This window comes from Poecilia mexicana, unplaced genomic scaffold (assembly GCF_051168715.1).
Source record: "Poecilia mexicana isolate PSO_F unplaced genomic scaffold, ASM5116871v1 scaffold_19, whole genome shotgun sequence".
In the NCBI taxonomy this organism is placed as follows: Eukaryota; Metazoa; Chordata; class Actinopteri; order Cyprinodontiformes; family Poeciliidae; genus Poecilia; species Poecilia mexicana.
This window is the reverse complement of record NW_028263388.1, coordinates 6,333,921-6,348,568: the sequence shown is the minus strand read 5'-3', so window position 1 is coordinate 6,348,568 and position 14,648 is coordinate 6,333,921. Positions and strand designations below refer to the sequence as shown.

Sequence of the window (14,648 nt, the reverse complement as noted above, 5' to 3'; positions counted from 1 at the left end):
CCTGAACACAGCGCCGTTCAAAATGTTTGCCCTGCTTACGTACTTTTCATGCAAGTTACGTTCAGTTTCTAGTTTTGCGCCATATTATTACTTTGAAGTTGTATGAACAGGATGACCAACGCTGAAAACGTGGCATGACATAAAGTTCATTCAAGTCATGAAAATGTGCAACATTTTACGCCAATAATTGACTGGCGGCCATCTTGAAAAATAGCCATGATGATGAAATTCAAGTGGCCAACGGCAAACATGAAAGATAGGGATGCACGATATTATCGTCACGGTATCGGTATCGGCTGATACCATTCCGGACATTCCGTCAAAATAACTCACCGATATAAAAGACGTTTTTATATGACAAACCAGTGACAATGATGCCTGCAGCACAGCACAATGTAATGACGTCACACGCGCCAACCTAATCTGATCACGGAGGGTGAGCAGGACCAAGTGAAAATGTCAGCGGTGAGGAAGTTTTTTAAAGTGTTGGAAACTGACAGCAGAACTGCTATTTGCAATGATGGAGGAGGAGCAGCAACAAAGTCCTGCAACACTTCCAACAACCACTATTCTGACTATTACGATGAGTTGATGGTGGCCAAAAGGAAAGTGAGAGAGCAGTTAACCGGGGAGAAAAAAAAAAAAACAAACACTCACCAGCAATCCATCCTACAAGCTTTGGATAAATATAAGTATTGATATCGGTTATCGGCCAAATGAGTTTGGCAGCCGATATCAGCTATATCGGATATTGTGCCAATTGTCTTCTTCTGTTCTTCCTGAAATGCTGGAATTTTCCGTCTTGCAAATCGAACTGCAACTGGGTATCAAAAATAGCCGCCCAGCTCCATCCTTTAACAAAAGACGCCATCAGTGCGTGTTAGTGAGAGTTCATCCAGAATGAGTTTTCAGAAAGAATCTGTAGCATCAACAGACACAGGTGTTTCTAATAAAGTGTCAAGGGAGGGTTTGTGTCTCTGTGACCTTCTAGATATTGTGGGTCTTTTCAAAGCAAAGCCACCCTGTAATAGAAATGTCCAGTGTGTTTATAAGTACTTCACCGACTGCTCCCAATGTGCTGGTGTGTATATCTGTGTGAGACAAAATAATTGATGCTTCTACAGCTGATGGATGCTCACTGATAAGTGAATACAACATAAACAGAGAGGGCCTCCATTGTCTCCCTGGCAGTGGAATGCATCCACACCGACAGAACAAAGAGACAGGAGATCCTATTTACGCTGCTGTCACTCACTGCTGATTCATCACAGACTGAGACTAATTTAATGTGCTTGGCTCGGTTGTAAAACATGATTTTCATTGGAGATTAAAGAAGGAGGAACATGCATCAAAACATGTTGGAGAAACCCCTGAAGACGGCAATCACCGTATCCGGCTCGGGGAAAACGGGAAAAACAAAAACAATCAAACAAACGTCAGTAATGAGGGATCGGTTTATGGCGAGGAAAAGCTGTGTGTGCTGCTCATCAAGCAAGCAGCACACACTGATCTGAGAGACTTACTAATCTGAAGGAGTCCATAATTTATGGAGAACTTTTAAAGTTAAAACGATCAAACTCTTTAAACCTGAGTGGATTTGGTGAGAAGCTGTGCATCTTATAAAAGCCCTATTGTTTAAACTAAAGCAAAGCCTAAAAGAGGACAGGCCATTACACTTAGAAATATTAAATCAAAATGTATATTTAGAAAAGGAGGCATGTTAATGGTCAGCTCAATGCTAATATACCAGAATTAGCCAAAATGCTACTTTAAAGAGCAGGTCGAGTATGTCCGATTGTCCTCGCAGGGTAAGCTGAAGACTTGAAAGCCTCAAACTGATCATAATTATGCCCATGATTATGTGTCCATTTTGTTTTTCATTATAGTGTTTATACTCAACATATACATAAATCAAAGGGTTTTTTGTGTGTGTTACTTTACTGCCGGTTGTGTTAATGGGTGTCTCTGTGAACTTCTCTTCAGACACTATCACAGTGTTGCCAGTCAGTAGCTTCAGGGCTTTCACCACCTTTCCTGGAGCCATTATGTCAGCGTCGGCTGGGGAGCGGAGATAGCTTGAACTCCTCTGGTGACAGAGCTGATGATATCGCAGGTTGCAGCTCCAGGAGCGGCTCTGACACACACTTTGTACTTTTATATCAGCTCACAACTTCTATCGGCAGCTTCTTTGCAGCCAGTTTTGCATCTTCTTGAGCTGGTCGCTTGTTATCATGTAAAGATGAACAAAATAAAGTCATTTTCTAGGCAAACAGTTTGGATTTTGACAGCATAAGTGTCGAAATGAAGTGTGTAGGAACTCCAGCCACTAACTTTTATATCGGCTCAGTGGGCTTCCATTTTGTGAAATGTGATCACAAAACAAGCACATTTCTGCTTATGTGCTAATAGCGACGTTAATTTTTTTTTAGCATCTTAGCACTCAGCTCAAACGTTAGATTCCCATAAATTAATATTACTAAGGTGCTAATTTATTTGCCTGTTTTGTAAACTTTCAGCTGAATAAAGTTCGACATCTTTGTTGACGTTTTGGTTGCAGATTGTCCAGAATTCTTCTCTTGTCTAATTGACCCGACTGTCATTAATTAGCAACAGAGTTAGCAATACTCAACAAAGTCTGTTAAAACAAAATCACTTCCTAAAGCACAACCAATAACAAATTTGACTTGTTAAAAATGATACACTATGTTGTAAACATATGTTGTGGTATTGGCACATGATGGGTAACACAGTTGAATTTAGCAATTTAGTGTTAGCTTCTGCCAAAAACCACGTTGATACAGCCTGCTAGCAGAACTAATGGTCATGGATTAGTATTTTTGGGGTTAGGGCCAACTAACGTTCTGGTTAGTGGTGGTCAACATTGGTGGTAGCCACTAGAATCTTTCAGAAACTGATTTTAGATCTATCATATTGTCACCATCTGTGATGGCTGCAGTTACAGCCACACAAATGTGGTAATATTCACTCTCACCACACGCAATAGGTTTATCTCACTTATATTTGGATTTCTTTAAGTTTAGGATTTAATTTACAGAATAACTGGTTTTGTTTAGAAAGCAACACATCACATTGTATTCTAGAATAAGTGCGCACATTTTAGTTTATATTGTTGTGTTTTGCTTGATTTAATCTTTGTTTTGTTTCTGAGTTTAAGTGCTGGCTGCCCCAATCCTTAGGAGAGCAGAGAGGTGGAGAAGGGGTGGAGCAAGCCAGTTGAGACTGCAAATTGGTTCAGACCACTACGCGTCATCCAGAGGGGGGGAATGGGATTTTGTTATGTTAGTTTCAGTTAGGTTTCTGTGTATTTTCCCCTTTTGTTTTTTGTATGTGGCCTAATCAGCCAGCATTTAAGTCCCCTTTTGTCTCTGTTTGTGAGGTCTGTTTTTTGAGTTAGTCTGAGTTGATGTCTGTTACTTTGACCTCTTTTATGGGCCCAAATTTTGTCATTTTTTCTATTATTTACCCAAGTTTTGTTTGGGTTAAATAAAAAAATAACTATTTTGACTTTAAACCAGTGCCTGGCTGTTCCTTAACTGCTCGGTCCATCACACCATCCTTAAAATAATGACATTTTTGCTAAAAGTAATTGTCCCAAAAAGAATTCCTTGGTTAAAAAAATTCCTTTGTTTTCAGTCTGGGTTGAACGACACACATTTAAACTATCACACCAACCCCTGGTATTTCCTCTTTTATGCAAGTTGTTTAGTTTTTGTTTCATGGACAAGATGTACCTTGAAAATTAGGCTTTGCTTTCTAATTTGGTTTCCATTCTTGAAAGGTATCAACCCAAAAACAAATCTGTGCGACCGCATAGCAGTGCAATAAGGATTTCCACAAACCTTTGACTCGTCTCGGGCTTTTAATGTCGAGCTGGAGGCTGAGTAGCGCCATTACGCTCGTGTGTGCAGTAATGATCCTTTGCCAGGTGCCAGCTTTAGAAAATGAGAGGCAGAGCTCAGCTTTTACAATAATAACACCTTCTGCTTTCATGTTTTCTGAAAAAAATAAATAAATAAAAATAATAATAATAATTAGCGTCCAGAAGGAGTATCAAAATATGGAGGATGGCAAAGACCTGGAAACCCCCGAATGTTTGAGGTTTTGAATTGTATTGATTAACAACCTTTGACACTGGACACAACACAAAGAAGGAATCCGCAGGTCGTTAGCGTAGCAAGCTAATGAGCTGGTTCTAACCACTGAAGAGGAAATTAAAAGAGGGAAGCAAGAAAGATGTGGGAGGATGTGCTGAGGGGCACGAGGAGTGATGTTTGAAGACGATTAGAGCTTATCTGGACAGGCTCGACAGGTAGTGGCTCTGATCACGTGAAAGGACCAGAATTATTGAAAAGAAATCACCAGGAAGACTTTTCTCTCTTTCATTATTTGTTATATGATTGGTACAACAAAGAAATGGTCAGCATTACCAAGATATATATTATACTCTTTGGCTATCTTCATTATTGTCAATTTTCTGTTGGAAACGCAGCTCTCTGCTGCCCTCTGCTGGGTCCTTATGGGAAACCGAGAGCGGCAGAGATACCAGCGGCCTGTAGCCCGGTGCGGCTGATATATGTAAATTTCCGGGGGGGGGTACAAAAAATTTGAAGGTACGGTTTATAGTATGGTGCGCTGATAGTCCGGAAAATACGGTAATTGGTCTTAAAAGATTTTTTGAAAACGAATCAATTATCTGAAAATAATGCCATCTTTGAGAGTCTTTCATGTAATTTTATTATCACTAGATGGCAGTAGGTGCAGAACATTTTACTTAAAACAAGAGAATTAGTGACGCATGAATGTTACTACATTCATGCATCACACACTACAGTGTTGTGGCACTGTTCAGGTGTTCTGGTGTATTTTTGAAGTGAACATGTTAAGTGCAATTTGAAATACGAAATGTAAAATATGATAAAAAATAAATGTTTGTGTTTATTTGATTCCTATTCAAGACACTTTGATAAGAATGACTATATATGTAATATAGGCGACTACAGAGTATCTTTGTTTACATTTTTGGTTGGTAGTGTGCCTCCTGATTTTTTCAATTAAAACAATGTACTTTGGCTCAAAAAAGGTTGAAAAACACTGAAGTAAAGACACTAGCTTTTCTAATGGTGTTGGATTGCTTAAAATACAGATGACAGGGTTTGGATTTACAGCTGGCTAAAACTTTGTATAATTACATGTTGTCATCTTGCAGAATTTTAACTAAAATGTTGCCTTTTTAGTAGTAATTTCAGTAACCTATGCTAAATATTGGAACAAGCTGCTGCCTTTTTTTAAAGAAGGAAAAGGTTTTTGGACATAACGTTTCAAACTAGTTATTAGCTCTGTTAGCACGATATTGTCATGGGAATCTTAACCATATCACGGTTTTAGTGCTACGCTCAGGAAATGTCACAGTCATTTCAGGGAAGCAGAGAAGTTGTTCTGTCAGACCGTCAGTTCCCAAAATGACACACATGAAAAAAACACCTCATAAAAACACACGCGGGATCAGTGTGATCCCGCTGGACTGCGTACAAAGTAAAAGTCTTCTAAGGTCCAAATAACCCCATATCTTAAATGTTGCAAAAAAAAAAAAAAAAAAAAAAAAAAAAAAAAGCCAACTAGGCATGTTTCCATCTGCTGATTTGGAGACAATCAGCCAGGCTACGCTAAGTCTAACTTAATCAGATGTTTACGCTACACATGGCTGTAATAAACGAAATGTAGATGTTGCAAATCAGCCACACCACAGTATAGTTCCCCCATTCATTCTGGAGTTTTGTACTTTGAATTTTTTTTTTGAGTTTTGTGCCTCTGGTAAGGCACAGACCCACCAGTGGATGGAAGAGTTTGCTAAGTCAAAACTTATTTGACTAATGTGCTTTTATCTGCTCCATTTTCCCCATTAACTCGTTTTTAGGAAAAGCCAATTGAACACGAAAACTTTTTTGAGAAACCTATTCACCAGTTCACCAAAAAGAGACCATGAAATGGTGAAATGGTTTGATTTTTTAAAAGCCACAGCTTCGTGTATGTGAAAGGACTCTGGGGCAGGCAAGTTAGAATGAAATGTGCTTTCCTGTCATGATCTCCAATGACACAAGAAGAAACTGCTGGATTTTCTGCCAGTTGCTGGTTTTACAGAGTAACATGAGAGGTCTAAATTTTCCTCAAAATGCTTGGCAAAGACACTCAAGTATCACTTTTCCAGCACCTCCATTGCTGCCTTGATGGGTGCTGATCACTTTGTCCATTCGCTATTTTTGACTTTTGGTATATTTTAGCCATTTTTTTGCAGGGAGAAAATGACACCATCTGTCATTGGACATGTTGTACCGTCCAGAGACACATTTTGTACTCAGTAGAATTTAAATTTGCTTTCTAAAATCTATTTATACTATATTCTAAGAAAATTTAGTTATTCGTTCATATGATTAAACAGCAGGAGGTCGGTCACTCAAAGCAGTTTTTTTTTATATTCATGTCTCAAAAGGGACGAAAATGTAAATAAAGTTATGATTTTCTGTGGTTGTTGGACCCAAGACAGAGGCAATGAGTAAATTATGAAATATTTTGGCTAAAACATAATTAAACAAGAATTTACAAAAACAAGGGAGACAGGACATAAGATCAGTAGTAACAGACAAGAACCAGGGAGCATGAAGGAGACAGCAGGTTAAATACTGGGAGCTTGATTACTGGAACAAAGAGATGGAGGAGCAAAGAGAACCACAGATAAGGAAAGTAAAACTGAAGAGAAACCAAAACAACCAAGATATGACAAAACAGAAATAAAGTATCAGAAAATATATAATTTAATCTCTGATAAAAGATTTTTTACTTTGGGTTTGAAGCAAAAAAGAGAGAGAAAATGACAAAATGGGAGTATGACTTGGCAAAGGAGATAATTGATCAGCAGTTATCTGATTCCTTTAAGTTTGATTCTTCTTTAGGGATTTATCTTTTGTTTTATTTTTCTTCTTTCTTTTGATCATAACAGACAATTAAAAGATAATTATATACCATAAATCAGATTATGCATTCTGATGAGGCTCATTTGACAGATTAAAAGTACTGTTTGAAAGCCTTCAAGCAGGTATTAATTACAAAAGTGTTGACCTGCTACAGATGGGAAATAAATACAGGAGCGGTATCTCATTATGAGGAGTTTTATATCTTGTTATAATGAGCATTCTCTTTATTGCTTTAAAGAGATTGAGCTCCTGTTTTTATTTTTCTCGCTGTGGCAGTCAAACATTTCCATGTAATATTCTCATTCTCAAGAAAATTAAATGTGTTTTCTTTGGCTGTCAGCAGTGAATCCTAATAATAAACACAATTGAAGTCTTGAAAACAAAAGTCTGTGTGGAATTAATGTATATAATGTTTCACTGAAAAAAAACTTTTCAGTGATATTCAAGCTTTCTGAATACGACTGTAGTTGAGATAAAAAGTGAAAAATTGCCACCCTTTGTTAATCACCACAATTATGTCAAATGGCTCTTCATTAATGTCACTGCAATTAATTTGTGAGCAAGTGTTTATATTTTAATGGCATTTTTCCACATGTAGCAACACCAGTTTTGAATAAAATGACCAAAAATGTACGTGAATCAGACGCCTGTCTTACGTTTACATAGCCAACATGCAATTACGTTTCATATTTAAGCTACATCTACATCACTTTTATTTCAAGGCTGAGTTGAGCAGTGCTGCCGGGGAATGAATATATGTAGGCCAACACTTTTTGTTGTTGTTTTACTTTAATCAGTGCTCCATCCTGGCCCAGATGCAGAGAAACATTAGTTTATTTTTGACCAAAAGCACAAGCCTGGAAAGAGGCAACCTTTGAAACCCCGGCGCCGTGTTCTGCCTGTGAAACAGTGACCCTCTGTTTCAACACAATACCCATCTGAGAGGTCAGAGCTTTCACTGCGCCGCCCTTTGATGGACCCCATTATTTTGGGCCCGCATGTGTGACCCGTCAAAAAAAAAAAGCCTGTTAATGTCAGAAAAACTTGTTTTTAACTTTTGGTGTTGTCATTATATAATGACAACAAAGAGTTTGTAAGTTGACTAATGTATGACGGTTGTCTTCCAGAGGGAAATTCAAATAAAGGAACATCATTCACAGTTATTTATTTATTTCACTCCATTTTATTTATTTATTTCAAACTGACATGAAGTAACATAAAAGTAAAGGTTTGTGTTGTTGCCTGGCGACGTTTTGTAAACATGTCTCCATCCATCTATGAATATATGCCTTTGTATGAGTGTTATAATACACAGATGCCACGGTTCTATAAATGTTGGAAGCTACATTAAGAAAAACAATATGATTTTTGTACTCGGCTACACATGGAATAGAAAATATAGACCAATAAACGATTAAATAAAGCCTGAACAAACACAGCCGCAAAGCTTCAGGCTAACGCTAATGAGTAAAAACTTTTAAAGAGCTGATGTTGTGATCATATTAGAAGCAACAAAGTCAGTGACTGGAGCAAAAGTTGAAGAGTTTGCATCTGCTATTTTTCACAACTAGCTTTTCCTCAGGTTATTGTTTTTTTTTATTGCTACAGCTCATTTGCATGTGTATCTGCATGTTTTAATTTGATTGTCACTTTGTCACCTTTACTTCCCCTCTCAGGGACGATAAAGGACTATTCTACTCTATTCTATTTAATCTGAAATTTGCTGGGGATGACTCGCAGGAAACAGCCACTTCTTTTTTAAAGCTGTTCTTTGCCCATCTAGAGGCCATTAACTGTCGTGAAAAGTGTGCGGTTCAATTAAACAGCCTTCCTGCTTTCCCCTTTTCACACATTCGTCGCTCAGCCGGCGGCCCGCCTCTCTAGCTGCCCGGCTCTCTTGCTTTTGACATCACACCGAGCTATTTTTAGCCTCCGTGCAGGAGGAGAGAGGGAGAGAGGACGACACGGCCCTTTGTAGAATCAGGGAGGAAAAGAGGGGAGGAGAAACTGGGGGAAAAAAGCGTGGGCAGAATCAAGACGTGTGCTAATTTGAATATTCATATGAAACAGCTGCACTCGCTAAAGTAGAGGGGGGGAAGAAAGCGATGAGTGCGGATTCATGAGCGGAAATCTGTGGAGCACCCTCCTTTTCACACTCTGAAATGACTGGCATGACTAATAACTGGAGCACAATAAATTACAAGATACACGGATGTTAGCGAGCATCGACTTCTACAGTTAGAGATGATTTGAGTAGCTGAATAATGATAGGAATATATATTTTTTGGATCTGGGTGATATTTAACAGCCGTACCTCAGATTCCTGGATCCAACCTCATTTGTAATACACACAGTTCCTCTGAGTTACACACTGTGCTTCTGGATTTTCCCAGACAAAAAGATGGCCAACAAGAACGAACTTTAAAGATTGCTCCAAATTAATCCTCTGGCAGGCTGCAGCAGCGGTGCACTGCAAAAAACACAAAATCTTACCAAGTGTGTTTGTCTAGTTTCTAGTATGAATATCATATAACACTTGAAATAAGACAAAATTATCTTAGAAGTAACTTTCAGCAAGATATAGGCACATGTTTTAAGTAAATAATCCTTAACGTTAATGAAAAAAAGTACCAGTTCAATTTGCAGATTATTTTACATATAACAAGATTTTTCCATGTTATAAGTGAAATAATCTGCCAATATATCAAATACTTTTTTAAAAAAATCAATATTAAGTGATTATTTGCTTTAAAGAAGTTCCCATATCTTGCTGAAAGTTACTTGCAAGATAGTTTTGTCTAAATTTAAGTGACCAAGAAGTTTTTACTAGAAACCAAACCAAAAATAATTGGTAAGGTTTTGTGTATTTGCAGTGTAAGAGGGCAGTCAGAGATAGCTACAGGAATCACGATGAAACCAAAGACAGCCAAAATAAATAAAAGAGTAAGATTTTTGGGCAGCCCTGAAGATGACTGTTTCAGCAACTTTTGAATAAAATTTCCAAAACAAAATGTAGTTTAGGATTTTATAAAAATGTTTTTCCTAAATACCAAAAAGAGCCGTTTATTTAACCCAAAACATGACTGCATAATGACTTCTTATTAAAGTAGTTTAATGATATGTCATTTGAAGAAGAGTCCTGGACTAACCCCCAATAAAGATTAAATTAACAAATAAAAATACCATCACAGCCCGTTTCCAAAAACTAACCTTGGTTTTAATTATGTGCTTTGAACAACAGTGAACAAGAAAAAATGTACAATTTTACAGACATTTGAAAGACATAAAAATAAACTTCTTGATTAATATTTTTGGCATTTCAGGCAGTTAGACCAAAGGAACCACATCCGACAGTAACTTCATGCACACCAGTTCACTTCCACAGACTTGAACCTGACTTTTACTGGATACACTGCAGTATTTCTGCCTCTCTGTTGGGCTACTCTAACACCGGCACCGGTCGGCCTTCACAGCTCACAAATAACTGCACTTCACGTAGAACTTTTTACATAGCAAGAAAAAAGGCACTGAGAGATAAGCTTGACCATGCTGCTAGACTCAAAGCAAGCTAACAACAACAAATTGATGTGTTTCATTCCAAAACTAAAATGTTCAAAAGTTTCTGATCACTGAAGTAAATAAAGACAGGTAATTATGTCCTCCATGCAAATGAAAGTCTTCATATTTATATGCAGCAGCTGAGTGGAATGGCAGATTCTCGTTTTCGGAATGAAATGTGTATTTAACATTCAGATGAACAAATTTACAGTCATTACAACCAGACATCCTAAATAGAAATATAAGGATAGCAGTGAAAGGCCTCAATTATATTCTCTACGACATTACAAAATATATTTCCACTTAAAAATACACAGGGTTTTTACTCTTTATACAAGAATGATAATAAGACACTGTTAAAGAGACATTCATAAATGTGGCTACACTCGTATGGATAATAAGTAGTACAATAGATCCATGATATGCAATATGTAGGAATACCCAGTCTCAAAAAAGAATTACTGTCATCAAATAAATTCCATTTATACCACACAGATTTGTAACAAACCATAAAAAATAAAAAAAATCAAAGAAACTGAAAATAACTCACGAGAACTAGCTGCTTCTCCACAAATGTTAACATTTCATGCAAAAGATGAGATCAGAGAGACAATATTTATCCAACAACATCCATAAAATAAAACTCTGGAGCTCATGTGATACTGCTGGGTCTATCTCAAATCCCCATTACTGCTGGTAGTGAATGTATGCTACCATAGCTGTTTTGGCTAGCTTGAATGCTACATATTAGCTCGACAAGAACAGAGCAGGATTTCACATTTCTTCACAGATCAGTCAGATTATTGTACGAAATACTTATTTAACTCAAATAAATGTATTATTTGAGTTAAAGAACTTTAAGTAAGTAAGCCTACTCTAAGGTATGCTTACTTACCTTATAGGTAAGTAAGGTAGGTACTTACATTTCACATTTAGCATCGTGAAACAATTTAGTAAATAATTTCACGTTAGCTAAATTAGCTAGATGCTCATTAGCTTTACCACTGTGTATACAGCATGTGGCCCACATAGCTTTACTATAAATGCTAACTGCTAGGATTTATATTCATTTTTAACTTTGGAGAGATAATAATAATAAGCACATTGTAAGCATTAAGTTGTGATGTACAGGTTGACTTATGAAAAGGTTTGTAGGTTTTTCTCCAGGATGTGACACACCGACTGAAGGATTTAAGGCGAAAACACACCAGGAATGCCTCAGTGTGGTGTGTCATTAGCCATGGGTAGTGTCTCCATTTATTAGTTATTATTTAGTTCATAATAGATTTCACCTACTTACTAATTGCATTGAGTACAGCTGCCTTGTTTTTGTGAATAGCAAACTACCAGAGGGAAGTTTGTTGCGACTAAAAGACAAAAGCGTTTTGTGAATGAGACTTAAAATAGAATAGACTGTTTTAGCAACAAGCTCCTATTTAATGAATAAACTTAAAACAAGAGAATGAATGGCAACCAGAATGAGAACTTTTTAAAAAAGTGAGACTTGAAGAGAAAAAATCATTAATTTCCCTCAGATAAAAACATTGGGGGAGAAATCCACATTAGCTTTATCAGTTTGAACTCAGTAAGACATCTATAGTGGGATTTCCATGCCATATAGACTGTATAAATCATTAGTGACTAGATCAAAAGTTCGAGTAATGCCAAAGGTCTATTACTTGAGACTTAAGATGGATGACGAGAGATAAAGGCAATGCTTGTTTGATTTACTGTGATGGACTGGTGACCTGTCCAGGGTGTACCAGGCCTCTTATGCACTGACCATTGGAGGTAGGCACAATCTCCCCCCGCGACCCACCTAGAACAAGTGGGTAGATGAATGGACGGATGAAACTACACTGTAGACAGAAATTTGTACGTGAATAATTTTGCAGAAAAAGTCAACTCGCTGAGTATTGCATATTGTTTTGCCAAATTTTATGACATCTGTAAATGTTTAAAAAAAAAAAAAAAAAAAACCTGACCAAAACTGTTTGCTTTCTCCTAATGAACCACTGCACTCTAAGTAGACCATGGAGGAAAACTCACTGCCCTGTAGTGAAAGGAAACTCATTTAGCAGTGAAGTAATGTTGCCATTATGAGCTCCTGTTACTATTCAGCTCCATTTGTAGTGAAAGGGGGGGGGAAGATGCTGCTTTTCCTTCCTTAACCAGCTGCACATTCAACTGTCAAACCGGAGGACAAAGACTAGATTTGACCGGTGCGTATTTCTACTCTTGGCAGTACATGTTCAAAGGTTATTGTTCTGTCTCATGTGTAGCTTCAGGGAGAAAATAATGAGATAATAAACTGCTACTCCTGAGGCGCCTTTGTTGAAAGCATTCCTCAAACCCAAAGTGGGCAACGGGAGAAGTACCTCTCCTGTCTCTGGGTTTTAAGAAGGTAAGAGTTTTCAAAAACATAAAAATGTCAATACATATAGTTTCGACTGTTGAAGTCTTTTTAAGGAGAAGCCAAAATCAAATACGGCAGCACAGTGCCTCCTGCACCTGTTGCTGCATGCTCTTACAATCATCTTCTAGAAAAACAGATTTGTTGACTTGGAAATGGTTCCAGTCAAGAAAAATGATAGCTGCACTGAGGCACCACCCATCACTCTTAATCACTCTTACTGGGGTGGAAGGTCTGTACAGCAGCTGATTGCTTTAGATGTTACAAACTACAACTAAACTTGTGTTTATACTGTATTTTTGCTGGGTGTCACATCAGGAAACTCTTGAGTTGGTACTCCTCAATAACAATAAGAAAAGTGACTTCAACTTTGATACTATTTGTCAGAGCTCACCAAAGCCCCCCTCATCTAAATAATACCAGCGTCGGTCAAGTCTTCATCAGTGAGTGCTGAGTGGAAACCCACTCAGCTCTGTGACAGTCCAGCAGAAGTCCCCGCTCTGTCACAAAGTGCCCTGATCAGCAGTGAAGAATCCACTTTCCTTCTTTTTCCGTCTTCTCAGTCTGTGTGCCCTCCAACAAACAGCCGCCACAAGCAGCATCACCACGCCGGTGCACAGCAGCGCGACCGACACCACTTTAGTCTGGGGCAGGGTGTTGAAAGTGAATGTCACCCCGGTGCCTGCCATGCCAATCACGAGTGATATCACGCCGAACGGGAAGACGCAGCGGTACCAGGACTTTTCCGTGCCGCCCGTTGCCTGGGCGAGCCTCTCCAGGGTGTGGAGAGACTCTGGGGGTCTGGCCTGCCCCCGTCCGAGGCTGTCCTCCCCGTCGGCTCCCTCTCCGCAGCCGCTCAGGCTCTGGTTTTGGTTGTCAGAGTCTTGGAGTGAGGTGTTGGCCTCACCAGTGTTGCCAAAGTCCAGGTCTGGGTGAAGGACCGAAGCCGGGGGCTGGCGTCCAGAGGAGCAGCCCATCCCAGAGCTGCCGTCCTTGGGGAGCAGAGTGAGAACGGCTGCCTGACGCTGGTCCTGTCAGCGTGCCTTGTATTGAATGCCACTATACCGCTGCCTCTGACGTAGCGGTAGAATTCTCTGAAACCGACGCTGACGTTGCTTCTAGTGTTTTTACTCGTAAGGTTTGCTGTCAGCATTTATCTGCAGCAGGAAAGAGAAGAATGAAAAGAGCTGAAAATAGACCAGGAGGTGAGAGGGGGGAGGAAAATAGTACAAGACGCATAAAAAATAACCTTACAAATTAAGTTGTACCTGCAACTTTAACAAAAAAAGAGGCTGAATGGATGAGGTGAAACATGAAAGGTGATAAGACAGAGGAAGCACTCACCCTGTTATTTCTCTGTCCATCAATGGGAGATTGCTGCCAGCACAGGCTCGCCTCCTCAGCAGCCTGCATGGTTTGTGTGTTGTGATGTCGATGCTCACAGAGTATATAAGCAAGGGGGAGAAGGAGGAGACTGTGGGAAGTGTCAGACACGACTGGAGCATTGGATTGGCTCGCTCGACAGACTGATTCGAAGAGGCAGGGTGGTAGAGAAGCCGACCGCTCTGCACCTCCATTCATCAAATTTAATTCATTATTTAGAGTAATTTGAGATGCTCCTTTGATAGTAGATCATGCATGGTCAGAGGGAACCAATATAAGGGAGGGGATGCTTGCATTAAAAAAGA

General features: G+C 38.9%; 1 protein-coding gene across 1 annotated transcript; it reads right to left on the bottom strand.

The window, feature by feature from the left end:
* Positions 1-10,184: 10,184 nt before the first annotated feature.
* Positions 10,185-14,386, bottom strand: LOC106930997 (transmembrane protein 100-like). The gene has a single exon (XM_088000933.1). The coding sequence runs from the start codon at positions 13,935-13,937 to the stop codon at positions 13,464-13,466; it is 474 nt and encodes a 157-aa protein (XP_087857059.1). The 5' UTR covers positions 13,938-14,386; the 3' UTR covers positions 10,185-13,463.
* Between the last annotated feature and the right edge of the window lie 262 nt (positions 14,387-14,648).